At 40.1% G+C, this 18,721-nt stretch overlaps 1 protein-coding gene across 2 annotated transcripts in view; it reads left to right on the top strand.

Moving 5' to 3' along the window:
• dock1 (dedicator of cytokinesis 1) overlaps positions 1–18,721 on the top strand; it is a 189,502-nt gene that overhangs the window by 26,521 nt on the left and 144,260 nt on the right. Inside the window, exons 3-15 of one of the 2 annotated variants that reach the window (XM_075457886.1) lie at positions 53–93; positions 226–281; positions 1,447–1,543; positions 2,085–2,233; positions 2,881–3,016; positions 5,444–5,601; positions 6,649–6,730; positions 7,250–7,385; positions 9,069–9,141; positions 10,895–10,974; positions 14,024–14,149; positions 14,439–14,563; positions 18,282–18,380. In XM_075457886.1, coding sequence (XP_075314001.1) covers positions 53–93; positions 226–281; positions 1,447–1,543; positions 2,085–2,233; positions 2,881–3,016; positions 5,444–5,601; positions 6,649–6,730; positions 7,250–7,385; positions 9,069–9,141; positions 10,895–10,974; positions 14,024–14,149; positions 14,439–14,563; positions 18,282–18,380 — 1,358 coding nt within the window. Of the gene's footprint in view, positions 1–52; positions 94–225; positions 282–1,446; positions 1,544–2,084; positions 2,234–2,880; positions 3,017–5,443; positions 5,602–6,648; positions 6,731–7,249; positions 7,386–9,068; positions 9,142–10,834; positions 10,975–14,023; positions 14,150–14,438; positions 14,564–18,281; positions 18,381–18,721 lie in introns of both variants that reach the window. The other variant, XM_075457885.1, reaches the window with a different exon arrangement.

Raw genomic sequence — 18,721 nt, 5'->3', positions numbered from 1 at the left:
TATGTGAAGTTTAACTGATATGTGATGATAACAATATTTTTTTCTCCATTAGACTGGTTCAGAGGTCATAGGCTGAGGAGAAAATCAAAAAAGGTGAGCGACTAACGAACACATTGATTACTGACACGTTCGTTCATTACAATTCCACCTTAATTTTTTTAAAAAAAATCTGTCCCAGTTATACCACAATGTTCTTTTTTTTTTTTTTCTTTCTTCCTCTTCCAGGGCATATTTCCTGCTTGCTATATACACCTGAAGGATGCCACGGTTGAGGGCAGCGGGTCAGTATTTCTGAATTGCTCTCTCATTTCATTTGTATGTCGGATAACATTTATTTTGTATAGGTCACTGTTAAAGACAGAAATAACAGAATGATAATTCTCTAATCATTTTTTTCTCCTCATATAATTGTAGCTCTAGTTAAAATGTGAGTTCTGTGCCCACTCTGAGGTTGTTTCAGGTCTGCACTTGATATAAAGTGACGTGTATTTGTTGTGGCACTTGTTCCTCTGTTCTGTTGTGATCGGTCTGTCTCGTTCGATTTGCTCGAGATGGAAATAAAGTCCTTGACTTCTACTTACAATTTTGACAGACATTGTTTCTGAGAACTCCGGTAAGGATCTTTGGGTCCTTGCTGTCAAGTCTGGAGCGTCTGCTGGTGTTTTCAGAGTCAGACTTCAAGAGCGGAGATATTTAGTCATTCTGGTCAGATGTTAGTCATTCACGACTCACTGCAGATGGATTAAGACTTAATAATCGTTCGGAAACTTTTAGATAACCTATGGAAACACTACAGATTGGTGTCAGCTGCTTTCATTTATCTTCACCATTCTGCTTCACAAACTGCAGGCAATCACTCTGAAAAGTACACGGGACTGTTTTGTGAATTTGTGATTGGTAATACTCACTTTCCTGCTGGCATCTATCTGCTGCTTGTTGTGGCGATATTGTCAGTTGAGTTACTTGTTTTTATGAGTTACTGACATGTGTGAACTGACCTGGATATGAAACATCCATATCATAAAAAAACGTAAAGGGATTAGAAATTGCAGCTCTGTTATCTTCTCAGCTATGATCTTAAAAAAAAAGATCAGCTCTTCTGTTTGTCAGTCCTGGCGACAATCGATCAGGTTAATTTGAGAGCGTATCGGCAGATATTGATCTGTGGCTCACTGATCAAACCGCCCTTAGTTTAGAGCCAATAGATTTCAGTAAAACAATGACATTCTTCTGAATTATTAAACCGGAAGCATGTGTAATTCCAGCAGGGGAAGAAACATGGAGAGTATACAGTGTTATTGCTTTGGTCTAGACTTTGACAGACCGATATATGTGACTTCTCTACCTTCTGTCCTCACACAACTTTTGGCGTCAGTGTCTCAATGTGGAGAAGAAAGGATGGACCGCACATAGTGACTGTTACAAATGAATTCCCTGTCACTGCAGGCAAAAGGAGACTGTCATTCCCACTGAGCTGCCCCTGGTTCAGGAGGTCACCACAACACTGCGGGAGTGGGCGACAATATGGAGGGACTTATATGTGGTAAGCCATCCCACATATCCAGCCATAAAAACACGCTCACACTTTTCTTTTCATTCAAAATATTTCTTATTTTAATTTGATGTCTTCCATCATCTCTTTGTTCCCATGCTATTAAAAAATGAAAATGCCTCACTTCCTATCTGAACCTACTTTCTCAGTAGATTATCAATCACAAGCCCTTTTAGATATGTTTTTCTTTTCATAAAAGGTTATTAAATTTGCCTTAAGGTGCCATAATTCAACCTTTTTACAGCTGTTAGCAGCTTAAGTCACCTGCAGTGTCATGTGCCACTTACCTAACAGGCAGCATGTGGACTTAACATTCGGAGTCACTCATGGTAATTCACAGTTTGCATCCTCAAGGTCTAACAAAACCTTTTCCTAAAGTATTTGCAACACAGTATCCACCTGCATGAACATGTGTCGGACAACACCAACTTACTTCCTGGTTATGACACATCATTGATATCTGGCAGTTCATACAAAGTAGCACTTTAAAATTGCTCTAACGTCTCAGCTGTACATTGTTCTGTTCTGACAGGGGGACAGGCGCGAGATGTTCAACTCTGTCCGTGACATGATCTACGACCTCATCGAATGGCGGTCACAGATCCTCTCGGGCACCCTCCCACAGGATGAGCTCACTGAACTCAAACAGAAGGTCACCTCCAAGATAGACTACGGCAACAAGTAAGGACCCAGTCATTGGGGGTATTTTAGATTCGTCCTCTCCTCCCTGAGGATTATATCTTCTTATCCCCGTATCTATACGAAAATATTACTCTGTGGAATAGGTCAGCAGTGTCAGTTAAAAGAAAATGACAGGTCATCACTTAGCTTGAAAACAAACTGTGGGGATTTAGCTTTAGCCAACTGCCCCATATTCCATCATGAAATGACAGTTCTCACGGTGTCTTTAGTGGTGTCAGAAAATCGTTTAAAAATGAAAATCGTGAAGCTCCATTCTGCTCCTGTGATGAAACTTTAAACCTTTTGCCAGGTAGAAAAATGACTTTTGCCTTCATCGAAGCAGGGAGGGACGAGCTGATGAAAAACACTGAGTACATGTGGGCAGCATGGTGTCTCTGCTGAGGCAGAGCAGAGAAAAAACAGGACAGCTTTGAAAAAAAAAAACTGTGAAACTCGGGGAATATTATTGGAAGAGAAAATCAGACAACAGGAGTGGTTGTGCTTAGTTAATATGTGCAGCTCTATCTTTGCAGTGCTACTACATGTCCAAAGTATTTTTCCTTTTGTTTTCTATCTTTTATCGTGATGGGTCTTAGAACTTGCTCAACACGTGTCTTTTTTTTTCTTTTTTTTTTTTTGTACGTAAGGTACCTGGATCTTGATTTGGTGGTCAGAGACAAGGATGGAAACATACTGGACCCAGAGATTACCAGCACCGTCAGCCTGTTCAGGGCTCATGAAGCAGCCTCCAAACAAATTGAGGACCGGATCCAAGAGGAGAAGGTAAACTCTGAGACATAATGCGTTACAGATAAGGGAAAACCCAGTAGTGCGCATTGTTAAGGAATTATGATTCAGAGAGATCTTGCTATTTTTTTTTTTTTCCTTGGCTCTATTTAATCTCAGTCAGTCAAACAGCTGCCATTTCATTGTACGCAATGAGGAAAAAAACAAGAGTAGAAATGTTGTTTTTGTACTTTCTACAGTTCTGTGAGAAAACAAGGGCATCCCAAGCAATTTGTTGGCTTTTTATTTCGACATAGTTGGACAAACAAAAAGTTCAGCTTCTCACCACAGAAAAAGTTGACATACTTAACACAATCACTGGGAAAATCTGTGTTTTAATTATTTATTCAACAAAAATATTCACTGATGTGACATTCCTCTGTTGATAATCCAAGTATAAAGATATGCAGAAGCACGAGAATATAACTAGTACTGGTCCCCTGTAGCAAATGTGATTCACCTCCTGGTTTATTAAATACTTCCTGACAGATGGCCTCACTTTGTCTTCAAGCACTCTTTAATAAGATGCAAAAGTCACACTTGAATCAACAACTGCAAGCTGCCCAGTCCCCGAGGCAATGAGGTAACCCTAACCCATAAAAATTCACCATCTAAATTCACAGTTGGTACGAGGTCTTTGATCTGCACCAAACATTTCCACTGTTCAAACTGCTTTTTATTTATTTATTTATTTGTCCAGAGGACATTATTTCCAAAGGGTTCTTCTTTGCCTTTATGTTTTTTGGCAAACTGTGATTTAGCTTTTGATTTTCGTTTCCTGTTTTATCCTGGCATGTCTCTAATAAAAGTCAGCCTGTGCAATTTCTCTCTGATTTTCTATGCTTTTTTATTTTTTTTTAAACCAACATCAAAGTGTCAAAATGTTGAGGTCTTGAGAACCATTTTTGCATCAAATGATCTCCGTTTTACTCGTCTTGGACAAATTCGCTGTTCTTTGAAATCTCCACCACTTTCAAAAGATTTATTTCCAATAAAATTGGATCTTTTTAAATCGCTTTACCACAACTTTTCTGTGAACGGCTTAAGCCCCTTTCAGGCATGCCTTTTTTTTTCCATTACACTGACAATAATAGAATACGTCTGAATAAGCACCCTGGTGCTCTCTACTGTACAGTGATATTACTAGGTTGAACAAAACCAAAATAAATGGATATCAGCACTGTCCGAACGTTCCTGTCCCTGCCGTCTTATTATAAATGTCAGAGCCTGAGCCAAAGAACAGGAAAAAACCCTTATTTTTCAAAATTATGTATCGCTTTTTGGGTCAAGCTTTTGTCTGGCACACAGTGGGCATCGCAGTGCTTTCAGTGGAGACGGTGAATACCTAGTGAATTGAAAGTGAACCAGTCTGAAGTAATATGTAAATACTGGGTGTATTCCAGGTGATGAGAGGGTGCACTGTCATCACTCTGGTAATTAAACTTTTCAGCAGAGGCAATCGTCAGGTTAACCTTTTTGATCTGCACAATGTCGAATGTGAAGTGTCGTCACAGTGTTTCGGGAGGGGAGGGCCATCTTTTAAGGGTAAGGGTCTGATCCCCGGGCCTGCTACTGTGGTTAGCTGGTTAACTTTGTGTCATCTAGCTCGAAAGTTCGCCACATTTGAAGAAGAACGGATAAGGGAAAACGCTGACCGTATCAGGAGAAACTTCATTTTAATTTCAATTGGATTACTGACCCAGAGCACTACCACTGCTTACATCTGTGCAGATTGAAAACTTAACAACTTAAACATACTGTCACAGCAGTGACTTTGGTTATACTTACACATATGATGATCTCCCACACAGAAAGTTTGAAGTGGATATGATTTCATCTTTGTCGATTGCACAATTTTAATTGTAAAGGTGGATAGTAAGACCACCCCTGACATACACAGATACTTGACTGGTACTTCAAAGTCAGAAACTCGGCCAGGCTCCCGGTCTGCTTTACTTGGCTCTTCAGTGGCATCCTGCACCTGAATGTCAGTTGGGAATATGCAAGGAGTGCCAGACGCTAAGAGCCCTGCAGTCATGTGGTCTCATCTCATGTGACCTTTTCAATCTAAGGTCTTTATTGCATATGCATGGGAAATAAGAAAGTGTCCAGGTCAACATGATAAATATTAATGACGTGGCCTCGGCATACTTTCGAAGGGCACCCAGAGATCCATGCAGTAGGTTCTTTTACCTTAGATGGAGCCCTGGAGATCCAGTAAAAGTAAAAGATTTTAATGGATTAATAGAAATTGTAAAATGGAACATCATGTTTTCAGCAAAGCGCAGCAGCTGTAGCTGACTTTCTTTGCTCTGGAATGTAGTTGCAAAACCAGTGCATTTTTGAGTCCTAGCTGCATGTGGCAGAAATCCGTGGGGTAGTACCCAGTTTTCACTGTGATTCCTCTGTTTGTTTCTCTGACAGTCTCAGAAGCAGAATATTGATCTGTCAAGACAAGCAAAGTTTGCCTCCACACCAGCTTTTGCCCTCTTTGTGACTCTGAAGAATGTGGTGTGTAAGATTGGCGAGGATGCGGAGGTGCTCATGTCGCTCTACGACCCAGTGGACTCCAAGTTTATCAGGTAAACCCCAGAGGAGCTCATCCACTGAGCTTTCTCCCTCTCGGTTGTTCTTTCTTTCTTATTTACCCACACACACACACACACACACGCACACATGCCCAGCAAGAATGTGACCAAAACAAGTTTCAACCTGCTGGTCAGGGGTTTGCTACTTTATCTCAGGAATGTTTGAGTAAATGATCAAGAGTGGAGATTATCATTGGGAAATTACTTTTGCATTCGTGATTGTGTACTTGTGTTGTCAGATTATTTTCTGATCTTAATGTTATTGGATAGGGGAACACTAGTTTATCTTTAAACATCAGTGTTCAGGGAAATGCTGAGTCCCGAATGCAGCAAAGGTGCCAATGTAAAAGGGTGTTGAGTGGGAGCAACACTCCAAAACATCATGCCTTCTAATGCTGTCAACACATTCTCTGCAGATCTTTACAACTGAAAGAACCAAGCAGGCATGACTTTCTGCACGACCCAAATTTTGGTCAAAACTTCTGAATTTGTATTTTTTTGCACTTGCAGGTTGAAGCTTGGAAGCTGTCATTAAAACAGTTCTACACAGATAGCAGAGGGGCAGTCAAATGCAGACTAAAATGAGCTGCCAGCAGGCAGACTTATTCCAGAATTTGAAAAGTTTTTTTTTTTTTTTTTTTTAAGACTTTGCACTATGAACATTTTGACGTGACCCTTTTTTGCTCTGAATCCAATCAAATTTGATCAGATGGCTAAGAAACACTCAAGCCTCAAAGATCTGGAGTTTTGTGCAGAAAAGATGTGGCCCACAAAATCCCACAAATGATTTTAGACATGGTGTTTTTCATGAAAGTAAAAACATCACAAATATATCTAGCACAGTTTATTGCCATCATTAGTTATTTGTTTTTTTTTTTTGTCAGCTCCAGAGGGAAGAAACCTACTTGTCAAACAACAATTCCTACTATTTCAAAATTTGGCACAAGCATGAATAATTTGGACTTTTGAAAAGCAAGAAATCTGACAATTACTGATATATGATCATTATTTATGTGTTTTCCCCATTTCTCTTCCTTGCAGTGAGAACTACCTGGTGAAATGGTCAAGCTCGGGTCTGGTGAAAGACCTCGACCAGCTTCATAATCTGCGGGCGGTTTTCACGGTGAGTGTGTTTGCGCCTGTAGTTCTCTGTTTGTACAGCCATGTTATGAAGCATGTGGGAGCCCGTCTGCAGACAGTCTGTGTTTGTTAAGATCTCTTAGAGAGAGCCTGGCTCGCTGGATGTATTTACCAAGGCAGTCACCTCTCTCTAATAGAAGCCCAAGGGTGGTGGGGTCAGCGTGCAACCACTCAGAGCACTTTTTTTTTTTAGGGTATTACTCACAAAATATTTATTTGTAGACATAATTCCAGTTGTGACTCAAGAAGTTTGTGGTAAAATGTTTGTCCTTTGTACAATCTCATCTTCACAGTTGAACGTTTTGTTAATCGATCGGTTTTGGATCACAAGTCGCTCTGCTGTGGCCTAGAGGAAAGCTATTAGGACATTTAAATGCAAAAGTGTTTTTGACCAGATTTCTGATTGTGATTGCTTGAGATTTGCAGTAAGTCATTGTGTTGAGGCACCGGCATTGGCTGTCCTTCAGAACTTTTTTTTTTTCTTCTATTTTTCACTCTTCAGGACTTGGGGAGCGAAGACTTGAAGAGAGAGAAGATTAGCTTTGTCTGTCAGATTGTCAGAGTGGGGCGCATGGAGCTACGAGACAACAACACCAAGAAGCTGACCTCGGGTCTGAGAAGACCTTTTGGAGTGGCAGGTAAAATTTATTTATTTATTGTCCAAGATACAGGATTTTTCTCAGAATTGAGCCCTGGCTCTATTTTGATCACAGTGGTCTCTTTTTCTCTAAAGCTTTCAGAGCTGGTCTGGAGTCGGTGCCTAACTTGGTGCAACTTCATTCTGTTTCAACTGCAAAACCTCAGAATCTAGAATCGAGCAAAACTGGTGCTACAATGGCACCAAGTCTTTGACGGTTTACGTCATGGGATGGTGTGATGAAGACCAACTAACTCTTCATGACCACCATATTTAAAAAAACAAAACAAAAAAACAAAACAGAAAACAGAGCCTCTGCATCACCATGTAATCAAAGCAGCATTGGAACAATATCAGCTCATTATTCCTCTCATTTTCCTACAGTTGCCAGTCGGTGTTTGTGAATTTTGCCCACTGCGCGCCATGTGCAGTCCCATTTCTAAAACGGAACTCATGAACAGCATTTGGAACTTAATTCGAAAACATTGTCTGGTGTTTTGATATCACCAGTTGGCATTTATAGAATCTGCTTGAAAGAAATCCCGTTTGTAGGACCGTTCATAAAGCATCTAACAAAGCCGGAGCTTTAGGGAGCGTTCACACACCCCGACTGTTTACACCGGAGTTTGTAACATCGCCCTGTGGTAAAACATCAGCATGCAGAGAAAATGTGACCAACTGTGTAGATGAACTGTCTCTGCACTACAGAAATGCATAAACTAGATGGATGTTCCAGATATTTTAAAATGTTTTAAGTGACGTCATGACGCTGCTCTAAAGTGACCGTCTGTGGAAAAACAAACCAGTTCAGAGCTGATTGGGAAGAATTACTGTTTGCTTTATCTCCAGTTGGCAAGCTTCCAGGCATATAGTAAACTAATTAGACTGGCACTTTGCCCACAGTTATCCAACAGAGAAAATTATGTCTCTCGATGTCCTTTTTTTTTTTTCACCCAGTGCCACTTGAAGGAAGGTTAGGTAAATGATGACAGTCTTAGACAGAGTTATGATGGCCTATCTTTAGACATCATTATTGCCACAACACGCAGGACGAAGGAAAAGCCTGATTATTGAGATTTTTCTTGTTTTCGCCACAATTACAGTGGGCTTTTTATTCACGACCTTTAGCCTCGGGGAGTTTAGTAAATATGTAACCTATACATAACGAACACAATCAGGAACTCGCCTCCTGTTTTATTGACGCCTCTCATGTTTCGGCATAGGAGTAGACACTTTCGTAGCAGCGTGACATCAATTACACCGTCGGATGACAGAGTGCATCATCACAGTGATGCCGTCTTGATATTGTTTGATAGCTCTGTAAACTATTTATGAACTCAAATCCAAGTGCATTTTCACTTGAGGCCCTCGGTGTCAAATTGACATTACCGCAGTAAGATGTGAAGAAATCTGAATTTATGTTTCATCGTTGTGTTTTAACTTCAAAAGACTTCCCTTCTAATATTTCTGTTATGACAAAAGGTTTCTCCTGTGATTATACATATTTCTTTTAATTGCGGGTCATCCATGAAAAGTTGGCAACAGCTGGAGCTGCTTTCGTCCCCTCACTAGTCTTTTACCGTGTACTTGTACCTACCTTTTTATATAGCTATGCTGCTCTCTGCAGGCCCTGAGAATGTTTTAACGCACCCTCTGTTTTTTTTTGTTTTTTTTTTCCCCACAGTAATGGATGTCACTGACATCATAACGGGCAAAATGGACGATGAAGACAAGCAACACTTTATCCCATTTCAACCGTAAGTGCATTGTGCTGCAGCACAAAATGAATCCCATCCATTCATTCTCCTGCACGTACTTTGCTTATTCTGAAAATGTACAATATGTACGACTCGTAGAGCAGCACTAAAACTTTTTTTTTTTAAGATTTAAATCTTTGACATCAACTTGGCTTGGTCTTAAGACAGTAGCACCCTCCTGTTGCCACATGGCTCAGTTAAGGAAATCTCATTCACTGCCACCTTTTTTTGTGATGGCGCAGAGTCGGAGTAAAAAAAAAATTCCTGCATAATTGAAAATGCTTCAGATTCTGGCAGATTAGCTCACTTAAAGGTTTTATCTGCGAGTGTTAATTATGGAAACTAAAGCCTTCCAGTTTGAGGTCAAGGAGTAGGTTGTAACTTATGCCCAAATGTGAATATTAGCTACTCAGTAAGTTTTGAAATGTAATTTCCACGCTTTACATGCTTGCATGTGTTTTTAAGGCCAGCAGAAGCTCTGAGTAAAAGAGCCATTCAGAGAATGGAAATGGCTTTGAGAAATGGGCCATATGGATCAAAATCTTGCTGGCGTGGTTGGAGGTTTTTACTGAACATTACTTACAGGTTTTAAGTCTGAACCAACCTAATCGCTGTCAGTTTTAAATGATGCAGTTGCAGAAACTTTTTGGACATGTTGAGATGATTGATCATAAGAGTGACCTATGATCCATCATAGTCTAACATGTGTGGATTTTACTGCTCGTCTCTGTTTTACGTGGCCGTTCATCTGAAGAAGTTACCTTTGTGTGTGTGTGTGATAAGTTCCGACATTTTGTTTTTATTAATTTGATCATTTCTTAAATGGACTATTTATAATCCTGCATGAGATCAGAATTAACTTTAAAAAGTCACTGTGCCAGTGTTTCCTTTGTTGGCCAGTCTGTATCCAAATCCACAATATTTAAAGGCCCTGAGCGAAAGCCTGTCTTGTGCCTCTTGTCCTTCAAGTGTTAACATCTTTTGTTTTTGCTTCTATTTTTTTTTTTTTGCTTGGATTGTCTTTGGACCAAAGTTTGAGGCCCTGAAGACAGACAAAAAGTCCCAAAGATAATAATTGCCTCCTCCATGCTGACATCACTACTGTATTTTCCTCCATTCTCTTCTCTTGCTTTTAAGGAAACGTCTGCACTGCAGATCCCATCTCTATTCACTGCACTCTGCAGTGCTTCCCAGATTACATCCGCTGCTTTTTTTGTTTTACTCTCTGTGTCGGTTGTTTCATTGAGTTTGTTACTTGCTACACATGAAGCCTTAAGGAGTACAAACCACTTAAACTTTAGTGTTTGTCTCACTCAAAGCAGAGTGACAGGCTTTGGAGATTTTAAGTTTTCCGATTTGAAAACCCTTCAAGACCAACTGCGGGTCAAACTTTTTCGCTGATTCAGTGGCTCTATATATGCTGAAAAGGCTTAATTTCCTAAGTGACGTTTTCTCTGTTTCTTTCATTACCCATCCTGACTAACTGTTAACTGCTAACAAGTGGCTTTGTGTCTGTCATGGTACTCGCATCACTCTTTGGTGTGTCTCTCTCTCCCTGTCTCTCCTTCATCTCACTCCCCTCCTTACAACCATCACTTTGTGGCCCTTCCTGCCCCACTCCTCCTCACCCTCCTCCTTTGTTTCTGCCATCTTGTCGCCTCTCTGGTGTTTGCCTGTTGTGTGCGTACTGCAGGCTAGCGTTGGATGATGCCATTCGCCACAAGCAGCTGAACATCTCACGTTTTTCACCCAGGGTGGCGGGGGAGAACGACTTCCTCCAGACAGTCATCAACAAAGTTATCACCGCCAAAGAGGTCAATCACAAAGGCCAAGGTATGGCGCAAGGTTCACACACAGGAAGCGGGGACGTGGGACCAAACTCGTCTGTGTGTTGTCAGAAAAAGCTATCAGTTTGTTAGAATTAAATTTAAATATAAAACCAGATTTTCATATTTGAAAAGATTTCTATAAATGATGTAGCCAAATCGATCAATGGCAGCTGGGGGAGAATAGTTATTACAAAGGTAAGGCCCATTTTAACATAATGTGTGTTCCCACTGTCTGTACTTTTCATATGACTGATTGGGATTACCTTTCTATTTCTATATTTAGTTTTTTTATTGAATGAAATCCCACTTGACCTACATTCAATCACCGCCCCCCCTCTTACCTAAAAGTAACTGAAAAATATAGTCTGTTATGCTTTCAAGTTGGCTTTTAAATGGTTAAATTACACTGCAGTCGGCAGAGCTGCCACATCCATTTCATTTGAGTAGAAAATTTATAATGCCAGTATTTACAAAGATTTCTTTGCAGAGAGTGTCTCTTTCTGTTCTTTGTCTACCAGTTAATATTTTCATATTAGCGCCTAATTGACCAACATCTTTGTGCTCCACGTTCCACAAGCAACCCATAACACTCATGTCGCATTTTGCAAGTCAGTTATATAATACAGGTTGAGCTCATGAAGACAAACCGTTTGAGCTGTTGAACTATGTGAAAATAGCAATGGAAAAGTCGGTCATTTCTGTTCCCGTCTTCCAACTTTCATTTCAAGTTAAGGGGCGACTATCGATGCAAAAATGCAATCAGCTCAGCTAATTTTGATCAGGCGATTGTGTCATAATTAGTTCTTTGACGGTAAATCGGGAGGAGACGCAAGACGCTCATAATGCCATAACAATCTTTTTATTTTTATTTCTAATCTTAAAAATCGCTGATATATATTTTGTTTAGCATTCCTCAGTTTTCTATCGAGTTCAATTAGTTCCATAGAATTAATTGAAGGAAAACTGCACTGGGTATGTACTTTTCATTAGCTTCTCATTAGCAACCCTCTACTTCACCAGGGATTTATAATAGAACTGCTTCCATTGTCAGCTCCCATTTTCAATGCGATTGGTCTCTACTCGGTACTGCAAAATCCTCAAAAGAAAAATACAAATTGCAATGGGAACATTACACATACTGTTTATTGTTCATCTATTTAATTTGAGATCTGTGCTATCAACCCCAACATACAGGCAGGGCAGTGGAACTGTCCCTATTACGCCAAAAAAAATAATGATTTGTTATTTTAAGCCGTGTTTAAATAAGTGCTCATACCATATACAGTTGCTCATGTTTCCATGACTACTTTATCTTGAGTAATCCATCTGCTAAATAAGCTGGTGAGTCTTCTGCAAGCGCAAACTCTTATCGATAATTTGACATCTGAGTTGGAGGAACAATCTCAGCCATCTCAGGGATTGTTGGTGCTGGGAGGAGGGGGAAGACATTACAGTCTCCATGGTATTATCATGCCTGATGAAGATGTTCTTTGATAAATGTCAGGTCTGCTCCGACCCACACTGGAAACAACAGTGAAGTACTGATATACGTGCTCGCATATCAAAAGCCTTCCAGCTTGGTAAGTGGGGGATGTGTTACTCATAGTAATTCAGGGCCTGCAAAGTGAACGCGAATAAAGCCTGTCGGAGGTCAACAAAGGCCGCTTTTTTTGTTGGCCTGTCAATGAGCGCACCACACGCTGCGTTAATTGGATGCTTTGGTTATGCACGTCTTGTTCGAAATTACGACACCTTACTGCTTTGTTGTCCTTTGCTGAGAGAATATTAAGAGGGAGGGATTCCACCTTTTGAAATGTGCTTACAAAGCTGAAGCTACTTTACCGCCCAACTCCCAGTAGAGACGAGAAGCTTTCCCTCCAAACAGGAGAGAAGCAGAGCATTTACTGGTGTGAGACTGTTAAGAAATATGACCCGTGAAAATCCCCTTCAGGACTTTTGTTTTAGAATCATTCAGAACCACCGTTTTGTCTGAAATTTGCAGTCTCAGGTTTTCCAAGTGCAGTTTAGGTCTGGGAAATCCTTGCAGCTTAAATTGTGCTGTGCTATAAATTTCACTTATTCTCCTATTGAAAATAAAGCGGGCTTGCAAAGATAGTCTGGTGTATTTGGGTAATTGTTGAATTGCCAAAAGGAGCGATTCCTGCTGCTGAAAATTAGCTGTGGATATACAACAGTATTTTACTGTTTTCTTTCTTCTAATTACTGTAAATTGTAGCTCAAAATGAATCCCTTTTGTGTAAATTAACGGTTAATGCAGTTGGATAACCAAAAACAGATGACTGTAACTTATCGGCAAAAAACAGTATTTTTTTATTTATTTTTTGTTGAAGCTGCCTCCTGCTGGTTCTTATTTTTCTTAATATGTAGGGAGTGTAGAATTTAGAAGCAAAATTAGGTGTTCTGTAAAATTCCATAAAAACCCAGTAATTCCACTGACATATGCTGTAATACCTTGTACAGAAATACACTGTTAGAATAAACTATATCGGGTTCACAATTTTCTGTTATTGTGCAGTGAGTTTCTTTAATGCTCTTTTTTTCCCCTGCGATTGTACGGTTTAATTTAGTGTTTTTTTTTTTCTTTGGATAACAGCATCACCAAGTTTTGTTTAGGCTACCTTGGATGTCTACGATTGTACTCTGTATCTGAGCACGTTAGTATAGGCACTACCATCAGGACTCAATGAATGAATTAGATTATTATTATTTTTTTTTTCAATGATTTTTCAGTGATTGTCATAGCTTTGAAGCTTTAGTTGCTTGTGTTATGCACACCGTCCTTCACCCCATTTTGAATTGTGCATTAGAAAAGCACTTGTGCTCTTAGTTATTATGTTTGCCTCATCTAATCCCTTCAGGTAGCTTTTATTTATTGTCTTGCCCTCGAGCCGTTAAATGTCACGTTGACAACTACCAGCGGATATCGGTTGGAGAAATCTATTTTTGTAGTGTTCTCCTGGGGCAGTTCTCTTTTGCGCTGTCCTCTCATTATGTTATCTCGCCCCCACCCCCACCCTTCATTGCATCACCAGGTCTTTGGGTGACTCTGAAGCTGCTTCCTGGAGACATCCATCAGATAAGGAAGGACTTCCCTCACCTTGTGGATCGATCAACAGCTGTGGCTCGAAAAATGGGCTTTCCGGAGATAATTATGCCAGGTGGAGAATTAAAAAAATAGAATAAATAAATATTTTAAACTTTCTTTTCTGAGTATTTCATACAATCAAGAGTGACTGGAAATTTAGACAAAGTACTTTACTGAATGTTTTTAAAAGTGTTGATGAGACCATAGTTTTTAATGGGCTAAATCAAAGAAATAACTGCTGTGAAAATGTATATTTTTTGCCTCCGAAAGATAAATCATGAGCTCTGTGAAGCTTTGGAGAACCTCGGATTTCTAATTTCTTTTTTTTTTTTTTTTTTTTTTTTCCTTTCTATTTGCTAAAGGTGACGTGCGAAACGACATCTACGTGACTCTGGTTCTGGGGGATTTTGACAAGGGGAGTAAGACGACTCCCAAAAACGTGGAGGTGACCATGTCAGTTTTTGACGAGGACGGCAAGAAACTCGAGGTATGACTGAGTGGCACTCTCTGTAGTGATGTCTGGTATTTTTCAGGCTCAGCTCCCTCTCAGCATTCAGGGCACAAGAGCTGTAACCAATCGGTCTTTCAGACAGTCTGTGATTTACCCAGCTTTCTTTAATCTCACACAGCTCAGCACGCTGCTTAACTGCCCAGGACTTCTATAAAGCAGTGTGATACACAGGCCATACTGTATGCCTCTGCAGCCTGTCAGTGATGATAGACTGCAATATTGGTGCTTTGTGCGTGATTAAGTTTCCCAAAATTTACCTAACCACTATAAGAATCAGCCATATCATTGTGACAGACCCAAGCTTTATTTGAAGCTCTCATTGCAGGTTAATCAACTATATTTTGAGGTTGTTCAGCAATGAACTAACTTTAATTTAAGCCATACATTACCAGTACCGTGTTGTCTCCCTTCATGAAAAGTTCTGGCATCCAAGTTTGTAGCTTCGTACCATGAATTGCACTAAAAGTCTCTACGAAATCTAAAGAGAAACACACAAATAATTATAAAATCGTTTTGGTGGCTGCCAATTTGCGAGTCGGAGAATGTGAAATGGACTTTCACTCTGGAGTTCTACTTTTTTAATCATGCGCCAACCCAACAGTGTCTAATGCCCTAATGAAGCTTTTGTTTCATCTCGAGTCTCAGTGACCCTCTTTCTCTCATGTTTAATTATTGACTCTCCCTCTTGACTTCAACTTATATTCTGCATCGTCCATGAGTTAATGGGGGATATGAGAGGTTTTTGTGTGGTTAGATACGAGGAGCATGTTGGAAGAGGGCTCGCATATAAGTGAATGTTCAGTGCTTCTTTTTCTCTCTGCGTTTCTCTCCCAGTTCCTTTTTGTAGCCACATGGATTAGATCATTCGTTCTAGGTGTACAGATGTTAAACACTATTTTATAAAGAAGCCAGATATAAGATTCGTAATGCTTTTTTACCTGCTGCCAAGAAGATCTTTTGGCAGTTGGCATCGTTTTTACTTAGTCAGTCATGATGTAAATGTACTATTACTAAAATCTACTTGCTGTCAGAAAGGGATGAAAGGAGTATAGGACTACAAGACATGATCAATAGCAAAGCCGAGTGCCAGTTTGTTTGTGAGTGATTTAATAAAAAAAACAAATCAGGTTTTCCAACAGAAATCTCTCCAACTTGAGAAGTTTGTGGAATGCTGCTGTACTTCCCAAACATGAAGCCTCATATCTTTTTCGGATTTGAATGGCCTGTTCTGTATCCTGCCTTTGCTGCACACAGTCGTGATAAAAGTCGTGATAGAATTCCTTGTACGCATGGAAATCAGCCAAAAATAGACCCATCGTCTTTATCAACGATGGGTCGATGCTGGTGTAAAGCCACTTTCATCGGTTTGCCATCTTAATAATTTAGCCTCACTTTGGAGTTGTCGTTGTTGAGGTTTATGTGATTTTTGCAGTGATCTTGTTTGCACTTAATTAAGGTACCTAATGCAGTCGTGTAAGCATTCTTTGTAATTGGAGTTTAGAAGTGATTCGAGATGAAAGATATAGCTTGTTGTAAGTAGTCTTCCTGCAAACAGTGAATCGGGAGAGGGCTCTTTTACCCATGGCTGCGTCATTTATACTCATTAGTCCTAAATTGAGAGGCTTTGTCAATGATTTGGCCCAGCAGGCAGAGGAAGTGTAAAAATAGCTGGCGGTTATACTTAAAATGCAGTTCTGAAGTGCAAATTAGTGACTTCTGTCACATGGTACGTTATCTGCATATGGAGTAAATATTTTTTCACATCATAAAACCAAAAAAATAGATCTGTTGTACTTTTCGTTGTCGTTGCAATGTCTTGTATATCGCGCCAGAATTTTCTTGCTAGCAGATAAAACGCAGAAGATATTGGCCTTCAGTTAGTGCTCTGGAGTGTTTTTCTGTTTCCCAATGATATACTGTAGACTTAGAACTTGAATGTCTTTAAGTCTATTTAAGCAGCTGCCTGCAACTATGCCGTGTTTATTTTAGCCTTACCCATATTGTTTGTATGTACATGCCGGGACACACCTGATTTTCCCTGTCAGACTGGTGCCAGTTGGATAGCTTATTTTTGGTTCTGATAGCAAAACTAACAGGTGTGTCACTTTAAAAAAATATCCAAACAAAAACGGCTTTAAAGACCTGAGTCACATAAAAGAATTTTTCCCTGCCAGTCCAAGTTGGCAGAAGAATTTCATACAGAACTGTTTTCAAGGTTGCCAGAACACATGGGATGTATTGACTGGAGTCGGTGACAACAGTCAAAATGAATGAAGTTGCGTAGAATCGCGGTTTTCCTGCTGTTGCGGTACTGGAACTCCTCCACTCAAAACTTTTGATAGAAGTTCTGCATCTTGTCTGTTCAGCCTCCCACAGATCAGTGCTAATTGGTTGAATTCTCCCTCTTCCCTCCTGGGTTTTAAAGGGCTGAAAGGAAATTCTTGTGTGGAGATACGAGGCAGTGTTGCTTCTCATCTGTCACTTTAGTGTCTGATGCAGTTTCAGAAAGACCTTTGATAATTGAATGTTGCATTTTAATAATCCCCAATCCTTATATTGCCTTTGAAAATCTTGAATTAGGTATGCAATAACGCTAAAAAGTCCCTGTAATACTAGTCACTTGAATATGCTCATGTTGATGCAAGTTTTTGCAGTATGTTTACTTTGTTGTTTTACTTTTCGTGGCTCTCTCTCTCTGGGTGTTTCTCTCTTTTTCTTAGGCCGTTTACCATCTGTACCACCTTCCTTTCTCTCTCTTCCTGCCTCAAGACACTGTCATCTTTCCTCCTTTTTTTGTGTGTGTTACAAAGGATTAGGGATGAGAGACACTGACCTCGACATATTAGCACAACTCTAGAAAGCCCTTTTCATCCACAGCTAGACCTCACCATCCTGTTCCCCAAAATTTGAAGCTGTCTGGAATCCTGGCCTCTTAGGGGGGTTTGCTAAATCTAGCAAATATGTCCCTTCACTATCTACTCAGCACAGCTGGGGGAGACTGGGTCTGTTATTCCTCTTAATTGCTGGTTGTCAGAAACCATTAGTGTAGGAGTATTTCAGCAGTGGTAGACTAGCAGGCCAGGGAGTCAGCTGGAGTAGTGGGAGGAAAGAGGTAGGCTGGCGGAGCACAGATTGATAGAAAACAAGGCATGTGTGCCACCCGCTGTCACTCCATCCTTCGTGCCAACTTCCTTAGTGTGGCACCTAATATTTTCCATACACACCATGACCTGTTGTAGAGACGCAGGGGGACCCAGTAGGGAAACCAATTTAAACGGTTGGAGCCATCTGCACCAGCTGGTCTGCTTTTTCCGCACCCTACTTCCCTTTATGTCTCGCTACATGGGAGCCCCTGCAGCTCTTTTTTAAATAATTAATTTCTAATTTCTTTATTCCTCAGTACTTTCATGAGATTGGCAGCCAACACACAGGTGCTCGTGCATAAAGTGCATCCAGACTTCTTTTTTAAAAGACCGTTTTGCCAGAGTAAGGCTTTCGACCTGAGGGAATGTACTTTATGATATGAAGTGCTCGTCAATTTTCCGCATGTGGTGAGCGTGATAATGTTTTGACTGAATGTTTATGCATCAAACATTATCACTTTGCTACTTTCAACAAACTTAAATCTGAGCCAGTCTAACGGAATGACCAGTTTTATTTGATTGCTCGATGTGTTTTCTTCCTTTCCATCCAGAATGTGATCTTCCCTGGAGCTGGTGACGAAGGAATCAATGAGTACAAGTCTGTCATCTACTATCAAGTAAAGCAGCCACGGTGGTTTGAAACAGTAAAGGTGGGTGTGTCTGCTTACCTTTACTTAATTACGAACTCTCTTTGCCATTAATTTCCTCCATGACTGCAATGCAACAATACAGTTGAATTCATTAGTCTATACAGCACTTTTTTTTTTTTTTTTTTTACCAGTAACTTCTTTTTTTTTTTTTTTTGTTTTTGTCCAGCATTATGGCAGCAGAATTGTAATCTGAATACCGTTTATGCCAAACACATTTGCTATGCCAAGGGAGGCTTTATGAATGTAAAGCTCCCCTTGATGCCCATCAACTGCTTATTTATTTATTCATTTTTGTTACAATACTTAACATGTGATAGTGCCGAACCGGACCGGGGGAGAAG

Source organism: Odontesthes bonariensis, chromosome 23, assembly GCF_027942865.1.
Source record: "Odontesthes bonariensis isolate fOdoBon6 chromosome 23, fOdoBon6.hap1, whole genome shotgun sequence".
NCBI lineage: Eukaryota > Metazoa > Chordata > Actinopteri > Atheriniformes > Atherinopsidae > Odontesthes > Odontesthes bonariensis.
This window is presented reverse-complemented; position numbering and strand designations above follow the sequence as displayed.